Here is a 16,458-nt window from a genome sequence, read left to right as displayed (position 1 = left end):
CTGTAAGCCGTGTGGGCTTCTCGGTGCCTGATGGTCTTGGTGGGCTCTCAAGCTTCTAGCCTGGCCTACGGCCCGGTGGTGGCAACGCAGAGAGACATGGGAGCCGGGCTGCGCCCTCTAGGCCGGCCTGACATCAGAGCCTTTTGAGGCCCAGTTGATATCGCGCAGCCCAAACCACGCTTCACTTGCAGAGCTTTTTATATCCTCCTCGAACTCCTCAAACTGAAAGTGAGTAAACTAAAACAAACCACCACATTAGAATTTACGGTTTAGGATTTCACATAAGTACCAGCCTACCTTTTCGTTGAAAAAACCATCGGATTTGCTTCATCCATCGCTCACCAGCGTCTAAACCCGAAACTGACGAGGCGGGTCCACATGTCAGGTCTAGCTGACGCCACATAAGCTGCTGCACTATTTAACTTTGACCGAGACATCTCTCCCCACCCGGTCTTGCACGCCGCCGTTGCCGTCCTCCGCACGTGCCCGCGGCCACCGCTCTGCCGGCCCTCGCGAGCCGCCGCCTCCGCACGCGCACGCTGTCGCCACTAGTTATGGAGGCCCGCGTGAGGGGCCTCTGTCGTCTCCGCCCGTTTCTGCAGCCGCCGTTCTGGAGGCCCGACTGAACCGTATGCCATGGACTCCTTCGGCCCTACCGTCGAGGCCACAGAGCCAGATGACTCCGTCAAACCGTAGCCCTGCGGTAATAAATGGATCGGGATAGTATAGATATGGGTTCGCTAGATCAGAAAAGGTAGTCTGAATCTCTCTCCGCCTGCATGGAATTTTGATGCCTAACCTGAACAATCTGCACCTTGGGGAAGATGGTGGCGAAGCGCTTGACGACCTCGCGCCCAAGCAGTACCCCGCGCGAGGGGCCAGGGCCGACGTCTTTTCCGCCCACGCCCGCAGCCGTCGTTCTGGAGGCCCCCGCGCGCTGCCGCCGTCGCGTCCTCGCGCGCCCGCCGCGCTGCTCGGTAGGCCCGCGCGTGCCGCCACCGCCTCCGCCCGCGCCCGCCATCGCCGCTCTGGGGGCCGGCGCGAGGGGCCGTCATCGCGTCCGCGCGCGCCCGCCTCCTCGCAGGCCCTTGCGCGCACGCCGGCGCTCTGAAGGGCCGCATGAGCCGCAGCCGCCGCCTCTGCCCTCGCAAGCCGCCGCCTCCGCACGCGCACGCTGCCGCTGCTCTGAACCGCGGGACCGCCGCCGTCGCCTCCACAAGAGCACGCCGCCGCTGCTCTGACGGTCTGACCCGCGCGCGCCGCCGTCCTCCGCAGCAACAGCCTGCGTGGGCGTGCGTTGCGGCGCCGATGTCTTCCCGGCGACGCCTTGCGAGGACGCGCTCTTCCTTGTGTGCCGTCGTCATCTTCGGTGGCGAGGACACCGTTCCATGGCCAAACGAGCTTGCTCGCTAACGAACAAGCTCAGATGCCTCTCCGTCGCCACACTGGCAGAGCTGGCGAGACACGTAGTCCCGACAGTGAGCCATCTTTGTCGGTTTTGAGTTTAGACGCAAGCTAGCAATGGATTAAACAAATCCGATGATTTGTTGCAACGAAAATGTAAATTGGTACCTATGCGAAACACTTGACGCTCTCTTTCGATCATGGGAACCTACTTTCTGGTAAAATCTCTGGTTTTTACTCGAAGTGGTAAAACAAAAAGAAGTGAAACTACGGCAGTATATTCATACACACAACCAAAGCTCAGATTACAGTTGTACAAGTGGCCACATCGTTCCTTCTCGCAGGCTCTTTCAGTCTTCCCTAGTATGGCAGAATCGAAGGTATCGCCGAGCTGTGATTGCTCCTATTCTTAATGAGATTGCTGAAGTTAGTTTATGTTTTGTGAGTTTTCAAATTGTTTTTGTGCGTCGGTCGGCCATGTGGTGTTGCTACAGCCTGAGTATCTCAGGCCCCTAGTTTTCTTTTAGAGAGTCTTCAGGTTGATTGTAATCAAGCTTTTGTGAGTTAATAAAGTGTGAAGTTTTAGCCTTAAAAAAAAAAGGCTCTTTCAGTCTTCCTCATTTCCCACCCATGCGTACCATATCTGTACACGGCATTTTGTTGCGCATCAATGCAGTCATTTCCCCTCCAAAATTCGAACGCAACTGCCAGCCTCACGCACGCCTAGTCGCGCGGCCGTCTTACAGAGTAGCCAAGGCGGACACGACGCTGGCGAAGAGCGCGAGGGCCCCGATCAGATGGCTGGACGCGACGACGCTCGCTCCGCCGCTAGCCTCGTCGTCCGCCCCGGGACCGGGGGCCTCAGCGGATGCCGCGGGGCCCTCGCTGATGGCTGTTGCCGCCGACGCCTCGGTCGCCGGCTGGCTGTTATCGGAGGAGGGGGTGACCTTGGCCATGGGGGCCTCCCCGGCGATGGGCGCGTCGGGCGGGAAGGTTTCCGCTTCACCGGAACCTCCCGCATCCGGCGAGGCGGCGTCCGGCCCTTCCGCCTCGGAAGCGGAAGGGGCCGTGGCCTTGGACTCGGCCTCGGCCTCGGCCTCGGCGCCGGGGGCGCCCGCGGGACCCTCCTCGACTGCCTCCTCGCCAGGAGAGGAGGCGCCTATTTCCATGACGAAAGCCTTGTGCCCGGGCCCGGCGTCAGGAGCGCCGGCGGCGGCGTCGGGTCCCATGGCGGCCGCCTCGCCGTACTCCGGGGCCTCCACGCGGCCGCCCGCGCCGTGTTCTGGGGAACCCGCGGCGGGGCCCATGGCATGCCCGCCGTGCTTCCGGGCGCGGCCGGCACCAGGGGCCATGGCGGGCGCGCCGGCATGGACCTTGCCCTTAGCGCCCAGCGTGCCCTTGATCAGCCCGAGGGTCCCGGCGGCGCCGGCCTCGAGCGTCCCGATCACGCCGTGCGCCGCCCCGGACGCCTTCGACAGGACGGCCGACGGCAAAGACTTCGCCGGTGAGGCGGCCGGGGTCTCCGCCGTGGCGCTGGCTGGGGAGGCGCCTGCCGCGAGCTGCACGGCGACGAAGAGGAGGAGGCATCCGGCCAGGGCGGGAGCAATGCCGGCCATGGCGCGCGCTGGTTCGGCTGTGCGGGCAGGTAAGCTGGCTAGCGAGCGCGTGGTGCTAGATATGGACGTGCAGAGGTAGATAGATGGTGGTGGGGTCATACAGGACGCCGAGACGACGGCTATCTTGGGCATCGCGCTCTTGTTTTGCTGGCGGTGGCGCGCGCCATGCGGGGGATAAAAGGGCGCCTATTGTTGGGAGGAAGAACGGTGCGTGCCGTAGTACCATGCGTGTTCCTTCCTTTCTTGGACTGTGAAGTTGAGGCTCGTTTTGACTCAATTTGTTTTTGGGTCCTTTTCTATAACCGTCGGTGCTTTCATTAACTTGTTGCACTTCCCGATTCATAGGGCGTATTAAAAGTTAGAACTATCTGTCGTCTCACTAAATTTTCTTTTACAGACTATGGTAATCCTTTGCTCAAATCTTTTCGATGCATGTTGATCAACAGTACAGTCAATCGTCCATGCTTGTTGCTCTAACAGTGAAGCTCCATATGCTTGTTGCGGACCATGAAGAATCCGGAAGTTTGTTTTCATCCTACAGGCACCTGAAGGTGTATTCACATCAGTCTTCTACAACAGCAGGTGGTTGGAAAATAAAGTTTCATAGGATAGAAGGTCGATTTTTATAGCAATTCTCAGGACACCCTTTGGCATAAAAGCCAGAAATGATGTGACCTATCAAATCTTGGATGCAAAATTGCAACAAAAGTTTACTTTGTTACTCATATCTCTCATTTAATGAAAGAATTATACTTGTTAGTTGTGACTCGCTACAGGTCTTCAAAAGAGGGCGAAATCTAAGCTTTCATATATTTATACTGTTAAGTGTATCATATCTCTTTTTCAAAAAAGCGTATCACATCTACTCTTTTTATCAGATTGGTTTTGGGATAGATGATTGGTTGTTATCTCTTACTCCCTCTCTCAGCATTAGCACAACTTATACAACCTCCACATTTGTATGTTCTGCCAATCTAAGCTTTCATATTTACAACCATGGGAAATGCCCCTGCCGATGGTTATCCCTTGACTCTCGTCGAACTTCCTCAGCAGCGACTCCATCTTTTCTTCCTACAGTCTGGCAGTCTAGAATCCCGTTAACTTCCCTTCTCTACTATCGAGAGTTCCAAATCGTTATGTTGCGCTACAATTAGTTTGGTCGCCTCACACAGTCTAGGTAAAAGCTTGTACTCTCTCCGTCCAACAAAGGATGTCTTAACTTTGTCAAAATTTAGATGTATCTAGACATGAGTTAGTGTATAGATACATTCAAATCTAAGTCAAAGTTGAGACATACTTTGTTGGACGGAGTGAGTATCTAGGAAACCTTCAGTTTATACATTAATGCAAATCCGCACCTAACCGCCGAGCGTTTTAGTTAAACTTTGTGGAACCATGTAAACTAAACACTTATGTAATTTAATTATTCTTAGGCAGGTCCTGTACAAGAACTAAATTGTCACAAGTATCACGACCATTTAGATTGCAGTGTGGAATACCCTCGGATTATAGTCATGGGCCTCACAAATCAGGATCCTAACATTTTAATTAACCCTGACATGGAGTAAAAAAAAACCTTGACATGGAGTAAATAGTTCCAAGATTCTAAGTAGCGTCTTGTTTTCAACTGTATAATAAGCTGATTGCTAGCATACCAGTAGATGATCAATAGAGCACCTGTGCATGGTTATGTAGCAGAGTGGGCTTTAGAATGAGCTGTTGGCTGTGAGTACTGTTTATGTAGCAAGTGGCACTAAGGTGATCAGAATGACATCACTAGCAATCTTCAACAGGACGGTTTTGTGAGTTTAGGGGTGTTCATTAAACGGTATTGGACTTCTGGGTTGAAATCTAAACTACCTAACAAGTTTAGGGGTAATATGGACTTCTCTCTGTAAAAATCGATGCTAAGCTTGGCATAAAAATCTCACAAGTCACTAAAACTCCAGCATGAAGATAAAAATAGAAAGGAACACGAACATAACTAAAACAGTAAAATACACATGCAGCCACCTAACTTGGTTTCTATTCTCAATATAGTTATTTTCACTGTATTTTGGAAATCCATACTTACGGTCACTGAACTTGTCGAAATGTCCCAAATACGGTCATTGGTACTTATTCTGTCTGTATGCGTGTCCTCATGATGAGGCCCGCGCTCCCCACGCCCGGTCCAGTCCCTCGTGGTATTATTTGTCAGGGGGCACAAGCGACACACCAATATGGTAGAAATACGGTACAAGCGACCGTATGTGGAATATTTTGTCAAGTCGATTGACCGCAAGTTTCGATTTTTAAAATACAGTGACTAAATTGAAACAAGTTCAGTAACCATGAGTACATTTACTCTAACTAAAATCAACATGAACATGATTAAAATAATTTTCTTATTTCCTGTTCTTACATAATTATATATGAAACATGCACTTCACTAGAGATCATCAATTATCCATTTCAGATTGCCTTTTTGTTTTGAGCGAGTATCCATTTCGAATTGGTAGTGCAGATTCCCTGGGAAAAAAATAGAATTGGTAGTGCTGAATCTGATGGATCAACCACGCCCGCCACAGACTAAGGGGCTGTTTGGTTTCCGTCCTGACCACACGGTGCCGGGCCTGAAGGTTCCCTGAGGTATGCCTGCAAGTTGTTTGGTTCGTGCCTGAGGAAAATATAGCTAGCCTGGCCTGGTCCAGTTGGCAACATCCTTTGCCTGTGCTAACACGCTGCAGCTTGCTTAGCCGGGCTCAGGCCCCCAAAGTTGAGCGCCTGGACCGTGGCAGGAGCTGCCTGAGCACTAATTTCCACTTTAGTTGAAGAGAAAAGCAGCCATGTGTTCACTTTTGTCTTGGACTAGCAAAACTAAGCATCTTCAGACACAGACAGCAACCAAACAACACATACACATGCATGCCTAGGAGAAAATATCAAACCTCCGTGCGCCACCAGGTTTTCTCAGGCATAGAGCCCAGGGTGGCCAGCCAAACAGGCCCTAGAACCATCCCGTACCCTCTCATGTGGGCCCCACAGGTCATCCACACGGGACCCCCCCGGTTCAGACCCGGGACAATGCTGGCGCAGACGCTCCAAATCCGAACCCGACCAGTCTCTAGCTTATTTTGCTTTTCCCCCTCAGCCTCGTCGCGCTCTCCCCCCCTCTCTTCCAGTCCAGATCCAGCCCCTAGGGTTTGCCCCCGCCGCCGCCATGGATCCCGACGGGGACGGCTCCTTCCACCGGAAGGAGGCCATCTCCGCCGTGCAGGACGTCGACCAGTACTACGGCGACGACGATGACTACGACGACCTCTACAACGACGTCAACGTCGGGGACGGCTTCCTCCACGCCTCCCAACCCCCGGCCCAGCCCCAGCCGCCGGCGATGCCTCCCAAGCAGCACCAGCCCCCTCCGCAGCAGGCGCTGCCGCAGCAGCAGCAGGTGATGCCTTCACCATCGCTTCCGCTGCCCCCGCCGCCGCCTCCGATGGGGCAACCGGAGAAGGTGCATATTCCCGGAGTTGCAGCTGTCCCTGCTCCTGTCCCGGACCGTCCCAACCCGTCCCATCTTCCGCCGCCGCCTCAGCCTCCGTTGGCCGCGGCGCCACCGTCGCTTCCCCACCACCAGATCCAGGCCGGAGGAGGAGGAGGAGGAGGAGGAGGAGGAGGAGGAGGAGACGGGTTCCACCGACAGGGAGGCGGCAACTACGGCGGCGGCCCCATAGTGGTCGGCAACGGTGGGGGTGGTGACGGCCCTGGCGCTACAACGCTCTTCGTGGGGGACCTTCACTGGTGGACAACCGACGCCGATCTAGAGGCGGAGCTGGTCAAATACGGCCATGTCAAGGAGGTGAGGTTCTTTGATGAGAAGGCGAGCGGGAAGTCTAAAGGGTATTGCCAGGTCGATTTCTTCGACCCTGGCGCTGCTGCCGCCTGCAAGGAGGGTATGAACGGCCATTTGTTCAATGGCCGCCCCTGTGTCGTGGCCTTTGCCTCGCCCAACACTGTGCGACGCATGGGTGAAGCTCAGATGAAGAACAACCAATCAATGGGTCAGCAGAATTCAGGTATGCAGAAGGGTGGGAGGGGTGGCGGTCCACCTGGAGGTCCAGCTGGGCCTCAGGTGGGCGGAAATTATGGTGGTGGCCGGGGAGGCGGAGGAGCTGCTGGTGGTGGTGGTGGCGGAGGAGGAGGTGGAGCAGGCGGTGGAAATTGGGGCAGGGGCGGTGGGGGGATGGGTGGTAGAGGCCCTGGTGGGAATATGAGAAATCGGATGGGTCCAGTTGGTGGGCGAGGAATCATGGGGAATGGGGGGATGGTGGCTCCACCGCCACCAATGATGCATCCTGGGGGAATGATGGGGCAGGGTTTTGATCCAACTGGCTATGGTGCAGCTATGGGAAGGATGGGTGGTGGGTTTGGAGGTTTCCCGGGTGGACCTGGGGCTGCACCATTCCCAGGCTTGATGCAGCCTTTCCCGCCTGTGGTTGCCCCTCATGTCAACCCAGCATTCTTTGGGAGAGGCGGTATGGGGGCTGCTGGGGTTGGGATGTGGCCAGATCCAAGCATGGGTGGTTGGGGAGGTGAGGAGCAATCTAGCTATGGGGATGATGCAGCATCAGATCAGCACTATGGAGAAGGTGGCAGCCATGGTAAAGAGAGACCACCAGAGCGGGAATGGTCTGGGGCACCAGAAAGGAGGCGGGAGAGGGAAAAAGAGTTGCCCCCACCACCAGACTTGCCAGAGAGGAGGCACCGTGATGAACGGGATATGGGCCGTGAGAGGGAAAGGGAGAGGGACAGAGACAGGGAAAGGGAAAGAGACCGGGACCGGGAGAGGGACAGAGATAGGGACAGGCACCGGGATGACAGAGATCGCCATGGTGATTATCACAGACACAGGGAGCGTGAAACTGACCGTAATGAAGACTGGGATAGGGGAAGGTCATCTGGGAGACGCAGCAGGTCAAGGGAGGTCGATCACTCGAAGCGGCGACGAATGTCGCACGAGTGATGTAGCTGATGGGGCTATGCCTAGTGTAGGGGTATCGGCAATCCGAGGTGGCATCTTTTTTGCACATGCCAACTTTCAACCGTTCAGTGCTTATAACGGGTGGATTTTGACTGCTTGTGCCTCCAGGGATCTGTTGTAGCATTAACTGAGATGTAAGTTCTGCTCTCGTTTTCTTTTGAATGTAATCATTCTTTCATTTGGTTGTATAGCTGTACATAGCTTCCTGTTGTTGGACATCACTGTATAGCTGCATATTTGTGTAATCCATAAACCATATGTATAGTTCCCTGATTGCTGTTGTGTATTTTTTTTTCACCAGTTCTTTTGTAGCTTAAAGGATTGCTCAAGCAAGGAATGTAACTTAGTTTTGTAACTTGTACATATTTTGTTCTAGGTAATCTCCTTGTAATCCAATTACTGCTTACATGTATCCTCAAAAAGGCATTGTAAAGACTCTTATCCTGTACTCGTTAAATATAACAGACAGGTGTTTATGCTCCAGAACTTTGATTAATATTCCAGTGTAGGCCTTGAACTTTGATTAATATTCCAGTGTTTATGCTCCAGAACTTTGATCTAGCTATATTATTTTGGAATTTGGAATTGCATGTGTCATTCTATTATGGAGTGGATTTTCTGGCAATTAGCTGAAAGGTCCTGCTATCAGTAACAATGTTCTTGCACAGATAGATAATTGAACATGTAATTCTTGAAGTGTATAATAGCATTCATGAAAACAATGTACAGACCAAAATTTCACAGTCACAATAAGTTGGATCTGTTTTGAGTTAACAAATTCTACAGCATCACATGTAGTAACTTCAAAGTTCATAGATTGAAGTCTAGTGCTCTAGTCTTTTAGGGTGAAGAAACATGATTGCCAGGGTAAGTTAGACACCCGAGTGAATGAAGTTTTATCTTACACCCGAGTGATTGAAGTTTTATCAATAAAAATTGAAGTTATACTGAATATAGAAAATCTTCCATATTTATAAGAATCGTTTTGGATGGAGCATCTTCATATAGCATGCTATATTCTATAACTGGACTTGGCACTTACCAGTAACATTTTGGAGTTTACTAAAATATCTTACCGTGGTATGGTTATGTGGAACCTAGACTGCTGCTGCTGCTCAGTTCATTTGTTTGTAACTATCGTATGTAAGTGCATTCTTGATTAGAGTAACAACTCATTGCATTGTGCTAGAATTTATGATTCACTGGTTAGGTGTATTTCTGAGCTTCCTGCTCCATTAGCTAATCAATATCACTTTTGGCCAAGGAAATGCCTGTACCTTAGCTAGCATACCGTGTACTGTTTTGCATTTAAGTAAAATTTCCAGCAGGGAAATATTTGCTTTTCTGTCATATTAAGTTGGTTGAGGATAACTAGAGGCACTATCCTTCTAGTTCTTAAAGTGCTGATGCCAATAAATTGTTTGAATTTTTAATGAGTAACTGAGTACTTGAAGAAATAACAGAAATGGTTTTAGCCTGAATGAAAGGTGTAGTGAGCTGCTATATTTCTTCGATCCATCTAAACCATCCTTTTATTGGTCTGTCTGTTCATTTTTGTGATTTTTTAACTGATTCTGTTGCTTAAGTTACACTGTCATGTTATCGCTTATCTATAGAGTTCCCTCTGTTTAACTGCCTGTGTGTCCATTGTCTAAGTTGGCCTTTAAGGATATTTTTCAGTAGCATACTTTGTTCTGGTTGGATAAATTTGTTTATTCATTTGCCTTTTAGATTTTGTGTTAAAATTGAAATGGAAAATCCCAGATGTTCAAAAATGTTCTTTGTTTCCAGTTACATAGTAAAATCCAGAGATGGTCATTTCATGTTTGATGGCAGCTAATTTTTTTGTCGGCGCCTACAACCTACTGCAAACCTGCATCTTATCTCTATTTTTATTCTATTGTCCACTAATAACTTGATTTAAGTGCATATCAACTTCACTTGAAACATCATTAATTTACAAATATTTATGCATTAGTTTTTGTTTTGATATGCTGGTGCTGTTGTATAAAATTGTCTTTTCACCCATTTCTATGCCTTCGCTTCTAGCCTGCTAACCATGTACTGACTTCTATTCTCTTGTTTGCAGCCACAAGAGCAGTTCGAATAAGTGCGAAGCCATGATTTCAGCTTCCTCGGATCCAAGATGTAGCTGCTGCCTGTTTGCCCCTACTTTTAATATATTCGTCGAGTGGCACAATAATGCCATGAAAAGAGAACTGTCAATCTATTGTGATTTCCCTAAATACTCTTTGTAATGAGACTACTATTTACTCTGTATTAGGATTATCAACTGGTATGTAACTCTATTATGACTTTGATTTCTTCCATTTTCCCTCCTGCTGGTGATGGACAAGTGATCCAACGTTCAACATTCCTGTGGCTTGCCCTTCCAGCAGCACTTATTTGATTTTTCTAGGTTTTATATTGTGGCTGTGTTGTTACATTACATCACACTTGACTTAAAGGTTGAGTTTTGTGCTTCCGACTTGTACTCCCTCTGTTCCTAAAGGTTGAGTTTTATAGCAGACTGTTGCACTAGGAATGTAAACAGGCAGGATTGAAATACTGTTAAGCTTGTTGGATGAGCAACCACTTCATGGTACTCTTGCCATATGTTTCATTAATCTCTGCTGGTTAGTGAGTGGGTAGGCGTCGCTGTTCGAATTGAATATTTGCATGCTCATGAGTAATTTGGCGAAACATGGTATCTGAAGTGGCAAGCAAACATGTTTCTGGCATCTTTCGTGTGATCCATCACCATTCTGCCTTTTTCTACTCACGAACTCACAATGAAATCTGCTTCCGACAAATCGAACTTTTTGCAGCTAAACTGACGAAAGCAAGCAACTGCCACAAAGTAACAAATTCCTGATTGCAAATACTCAGACGACAGAGAACAGTCATCTCTGGGCCGTTTAGACAGGTTGAACCGTCAGCTGTTCACTAAAATGGTACTAGTGTACTACATGTTGGCGTCTACTAAGAGGCCCAGTCATACACTCTCCGGTTCATATAACGTTACAACAACAAGATCAGTGGCATCATCGGCCAGATCCAAAATGAGAGGACGCAAACATGGATCCTCTGCGATATAAGACCCAGAAGCGACAACTACCAGCTTGGATGCATATCACCGTCGGAACACAGTGACCGCTCAGCATCGAGTTACTCTGGGCATGGAGCACCGCCAGTGTTTTCCAGCCAAATTAGAGTACAAAAGCTTGGAGTCTCAATCTTGCCTCGGTCACTGCCTTCAGGAACTCCTCGGTAGGATTGTCTTTCGCGGCGGCTAGAGCTGTGACGTAGGCTGACATTTCTTGCTCCATTTTCTCTGTGTCAATATCACCTTCCATGTCCTGCCTCGTAGCAAATCAGGTGCCCAGCATGTTAAACATCAATTTTGAGCAAAACGTCTATATAAGTTATATCCAGAGAAAGATATGATCCATTCACGTTTTCATCATGTGAACCGTACAAGAATAAACAGTGTGCTCAAGAGATTAGGGGAAATATAACAAGGAAGACATGAGCTTACATCGAGCTGAACTAGTTCGCATTCCAATGATGAATCATCGGATCTCTCTGTGGGATAAGAGGCCCGGTTGGTGGTCTCTGTTATTTTCCTAAACACCTTCATGAGAGCAGAAATTTCAACATCCATAGAGGCTACATCCACTTGAAGTTCTTCAACCTTTGTACTTGACACCTTCACTTCCCATTCTAGCTTCTCCAATGCTGCTTGCTTTTCTGCCAACATAATCTACAACAATAACAACAAATCAACAAGTATTTAGTCCATCATTAAAGAACGGATTACTGTATACTTTCATGACACGGAGATTAATGTGGAAGTGATTCCACACGATTACATTACACATTGGCAATCTATCTCGTGACAGAAATAAGCATGAATATGATATTCACATTAGCAATCTATCTTTTGACAGAAATAAGCATGAATACACAAATCGGAAGTAGCAAACTTGATATTCCCATAGAACACTATGGCACAGGTCAGTTTTATTTCTCTTCAGAATTTGTCATTTAACATTACAAAAATTTCAGAAAGACGTATAAGCGTCTTCAACATGACACTGAAACACAGTGGTAGAAATGCTATATATTACTGGCAGTAGACATGAAAATGCCAAATAGAGCTTCAGACTTGCATTTGCATTTGTTGAACACATGAACTCTGCATCAGCATTGAATGCCAAGCAGCAGCATATGTAGAACCTCAAATCAGCATACGAAACATGATGTGCAACTGTATATCTAATTGCATTTTTTTCTGATCAACTTTGAATAAGATGTCACTCTGGTTACATCACCTTCATTTTGGGCTTACAAAATATGACCCATAATTGTAGATTTACTTGCATATTTTTCAGATCTATTTCGAATAAGATGTTATTCGAGCTACATCACCTTCTATTATGAAAAAATACAGCACAATAAGAAGAGAGTCGGACTTTCTCCTCCAGATAATAATAGTCCGTGTATCAGATGTAATGCAACCGTAGGTTTGAACTTTCAAGTCATACAACATTAGTAATCATTTGTGTAGATTTCCCTGAAGAAAAATACAATCATGTGGTGTTTTCTTATATGATGGCGCCATGTACTGATTATGCATTAATAGTGCTTTCACAATGTAAAAGGTTAATTTGATACTCCATATGGCATTGCAATTTTGGCGAATTTGAAAGACGCCACTGCAATTCTCATCCTTTGAAAAAGTGGCATCTTTTGACCCATTGTAGTGGCGTTTTTCGAAGAATTTGCAGATTTGAAGTGGTATGTTTCGAAAGATGTGAATTGCAGTGGTGTTTTTTGAATTGGCCAAAATTGCAGTGGCATGTATCAAATTAACCCTTAATCCATCCAAACTACTGATGAAATCTGACATACCTTTGCACCATGCAATTCTGAACCAGTAGATTCGACCAGTGATTCCTTATCAGAAAGCTGGCTTCTCAATTCGTCAACCGCTGCATTCGCCGCACTAATCCGGCCAATCAAGCTCTCTGCGGACCTCAAAGCTCCATCTTTCTCAAGCAACTTCCCTTGCAGGCCACTAAGCTGCTCCTGCAAAGCAGCAAGCTCTTCCCTCTGCTTTTGCGCCTGATCCAGCTGCTGCCGCCTCTTGACTGGTGTGGTTCTGGTTGGCTTCGCAACCTTTGGCTCAGGAACCTGCAAAAGTAGATGTCGGCATAGATCAACAACTAGTACAACAGTAAAACCAACTAACAAGCACATATTTTTAGCAAGTGCAAGGCACTATTCATGGACAATTCCCCTCTTCAACTAGCCAAAACACTGTCAATGACCGCTCACACCGGCTTCTGTAGCACAATGCCACACTCGTTACCACCAACGAAGGATTTAAACTTGGAACACAAGAACCCACATTCTTTGAACACCAGTAGTGAACAAAGAAGCCATTCCAAATACTAAAACAAATATGCTCAGGAAAGAAAAGTCGCGGGTGATTTAAACCGGGATCAAGGAGGCCTCACCTTCTTGGTCTGATTCGGTGCCGCGGTGTACGACATCGAGACCATCCTCCTGCATTCAAGAAACACCGGAAGGCGTCAAGAACAGCTCAAACAACTCCGAGAAAAATTCAAACGGGACCCCGGGAAAAATGCAGATCGAGGAAAGGGATACCTCGAAGAGGGCGCGGAGGCGGCGAGCCCGCCTCGGATCCTCGACCTGGAGGCGAGCCCTGTCGGCTTCTCGGCCATCTTCTCGGGCGGCGGCGAGATGGGACGGGCGGCCTCCCGTGTCCGGAGTCGACTGCGGGGGTGGTGGACCGGTTCTATGACTCACCGTCGTGGACCCGTGAATGGCCGCCGGATGCTGCTACTAGTACTCCTACGCTGTTGTACTACTGCTTGCTGCTTGGGCCGTGGACCCGTGAGGTGGCTACTGTGTGGCCGTGTGGGGGATTTGTTTTGAAATTTGCAGTCCGGTCAACATCCAACATTCCGCCTGAGAAAAACTCATCGTTCCAAAAACCTATGTATCGGCCACCGCAGGGAATTTCCATTGAAAGTTTCTACAAAATGATTTATGTAAAAATTAATTTTAGTGGGTCCAATACGATCATTTGAATGACCGGGCCTCTTTCCCTCGAGACATGACAACATACCTATTTAAAATTTATTTTCTCTAACTGTTTATTCGTACTAGACTAAGCCATTCCTATTTGGTCCATGTGCAAAGTATGTACCAACTTTTACAATTTTTGCTTCTCCTTTATTCTCTTACTTCGTGGATGTTGTGCTCCCTCGGTCCCAAATTTTGACTGAAATTTAATACAAGTTGTACTCCCTCTGTCCCTAACAAGAAATTTGGAACCGAAGGAGAAAAGGATTTGGTTGCTTGTCATTGATAAAAAAGGGTTCTTCTCGGTCAAATCGGCATATAAGGTGGCCAACGATAATGGCATCCATAAGCCCGCTAACAGTTCGGCCACAGGAGGAGCAGGAGAAAAGGTAAATTTTGAATGGAGGAAAATATGGAAGCTACCATTAGCAAGCAAAATAAAACATTTTGTTTGGAGATTTTCTACTCCCGAGTCTAGCATTCAGACCAAAATTTCGAAGAAGGGGAATTGATGTTGATCCCAAATGCCCAGTCTGCAATAGAATTGAAGAGGATGGTGGGCATTGCTTTTTTCTGTAAAGCAGGTCTGGGAAGACTTAAGACAAAAGCTCGCCTCATACATAAACCCAAAATTTCAAATTCGAGGACAAGGCAGGCTCTAAAATGTGTATCTTACTTTGGCTGTGGTGGTCTGAGCGTAATAAAGCTCATTTAGGAGAAACCATTAGAGGACTTAATGAAATTCTGTCCTCGTTCACTCTAAAGAATTGCATGATTTTTAGATAAAAATGCTCAGATGATAACCAGACAAGGCTGCTGGACACCAGCAGCAGCAAACTTTTTGAAAATAAACACCGATGGTGCTTTCTGTGAGAATTTTCATAATGACGGTTGGGGATATGTTATCAGGAATGAAGATGACGAATTGCAAGATGCAGGTACAGGCCCTCTAAATAACGTTTCCGAAGCCATTCAAGCTGAAGCGCTTGCAATTATCAAGGCTATTTATAGACCAAATGACCTATGATATGCAACCGGGTGATCTTCGAGACTAATGCACAGGCTCTCAAGCAGGCTCTTATTAGTGATTTGTATGATAAATCGAAGTTCGCGGTCTTTTTTTTGCGGGTAAAAGAGGATCTATTAATCAACTCAACACATCACAATCTTGGAGAGCCAGGTCAACCACAGGCGGCGGACCGGAACCCAACCAAGTCTCCGTGCGATGCTCAACTCTGGCTAAGTTTGCGAGCACATGACTAACACGGTTTTGAGATCTATCCCCTTTTACAAACGACAAACTTCTACCTTGAGAAACTAAACCTCTAATCTCATTAACTAAGGCCGCATAATTAGACCTATCCAAGCCTTTCGCACGCCCAGCCAGCACAAACGAGGAGTCCGTTTCGACGATGACCGGCAGCTCACTCCACTGCAGTGCCAAGGCGATGCCTTCCATGCATGCAGGCACAGAGTTCAGCCTCCACTGGGTCAGCGCAACGCTGAAGAATACAACAGGAGGAAAAGATTATGTCCCTGATCATCGCGGAGAATCATGTCCATACCGGCCCCTTGCGGATCCTTTGAGAACGAGCCATCAATGTTCAGTTTCACCATGCCCGGCGGGGGCTTACTCCAGGTCTTCAGAACAGCACGGACCTTCCTAGTGGCTGGAAGTTGGACACGAAAATCAACAACAACTTGTTTTCCTTTGATAGCATCCATCATGGGATTGATTCTAACATGCAGCAACGAAATCATATACAGTAGCTATTTAATCGTAGTCTTATTAAAAAAAGCTAAAACTCTGTTGCGTCTATCTTTTGATGTTGTAAAGTCCAATAGAATAACAGAAATTGTAACTGTAATTCGATCATGCGTTAGCATCTTTTGACGTTGGTCTAGAGTCGAATAGCCAGATGCACTAGCTGTATGATATTTCAGACTTGTTAACTGTCGAGGTCGTCGGTGATATGCCGCATCGTTGATGTAACAGAACTTTGTGTTTCTAGTTTTTTTTTTTAAAGAAACACAACTGCCGTCGTCGGCCACAGCAGACGTTCGCCGACGTTCAAACGGCCAGCCATCGCCTGCGCAGTACGTTCATCCGCACGGCGGCCGGTGGTCTCTAGAGCCAGGCGAAGAGCCGCCCAGCCCCAGCACGCGCAGGGAGTCGGCGCTCGCGTGCAGGCCAGGCATGCGGTAGCCGACGAGCCGGGCCAGACACCGACGATCGAACCGGTCGCCGTCAGGCGTCAGCTGCGCTGCGCGCGTCACTTGGGCGATATCGATGGACCGACC

The 16,458-nt window shown here is 48.3% G+C and overlaps 3 protein-coding genes across 3 annotated transcripts; 1 reads left to right on the top strand and 2 right to left on the bottom strand.

The window, feature by feature from the left end:
- Nucleotides 1-2,144: 2,144 nt before the first annotated feature.
- LOC104585115 (skin secretory protein xP2-like) lies at nt 2,145-3,152 on the bottom strand. The gene has a single exon (XM_010241094.1). It carries the CDS (start codon nt 3,150-3,152, stop codon nt 2,145-2,147), a length of 1,008 nt encoding a protein of 335 aa, XP_010239396.1.
- Nucleotides 3,153-6,120: 2,968 nt separating this feature from the next.
- Nucleotides 6,121-10,568, top strand: LOC100838039 (RNA-binding protein cabeza). Its single transcript, XM_003578240.4, has 2 exons — nt 6,121-8,177; nt 10,133-10,568. The coding sequence occupies exon 1, from the start codon at nt 6,223-6,225 to the stop codon at nt 8,023-8,025; it is 1,803 nt and encodes a 600-aa protein (XP_003578288.1). The 5' UTR covers nt 6,121-6,222; the 3' UTR covers nt 8,026-8,177; nt 10,133-10,568.
- Nucleotides 10,569-10,894: 326 nt separating this feature from the next.
- On the bottom strand, nt 10,895-13,966 carry LOC100837732 (protein MICROTUBULE BINDING PROTEIN 2C). The gene is made up of 5 exons (XM_003578239.4): nt 13,717-13,966; nt 13,566-13,614; nt 12,958-13,239; nt 11,582-11,806; nt 10,895-11,402 (listed from the first exon to the last, which is right to left on the bottom strand). The coding sequence occupies exons 1-5, from the start codon at nt 13,791-13,793 to the stop codon at nt 11,253-11,255; spliced, it is 783 nt and encodes a 260-aa protein (XP_003578287.1). The 5' UTR covers nt 13,794-13,966; the 3' UTR covers nt 10,895-11,252.
- Nucleotides 13,967-16,458: the final 2,492 nt, after the last annotated feature.

Source organism: Brachypodium distachyon, chromosome 4, assembly GCF_000005505.3.
Source record: "Brachypodium distachyon strain Bd21 chromosome 4, Brachypodium_distachyon_v3.0, whole genome shotgun sequence".
Taxonomy (NCBI): domain Eukaryota; kingdom Viridiplantae; phylum Streptophyta; class Magnoliopsida; order Poales; family Poaceae; genus Brachypodium; species Brachypodium distachyon.
Note: the sequence above shows the minus strand (reverse complement) of the source record. Positions and strands in the feature narration are given on the sequence as shown.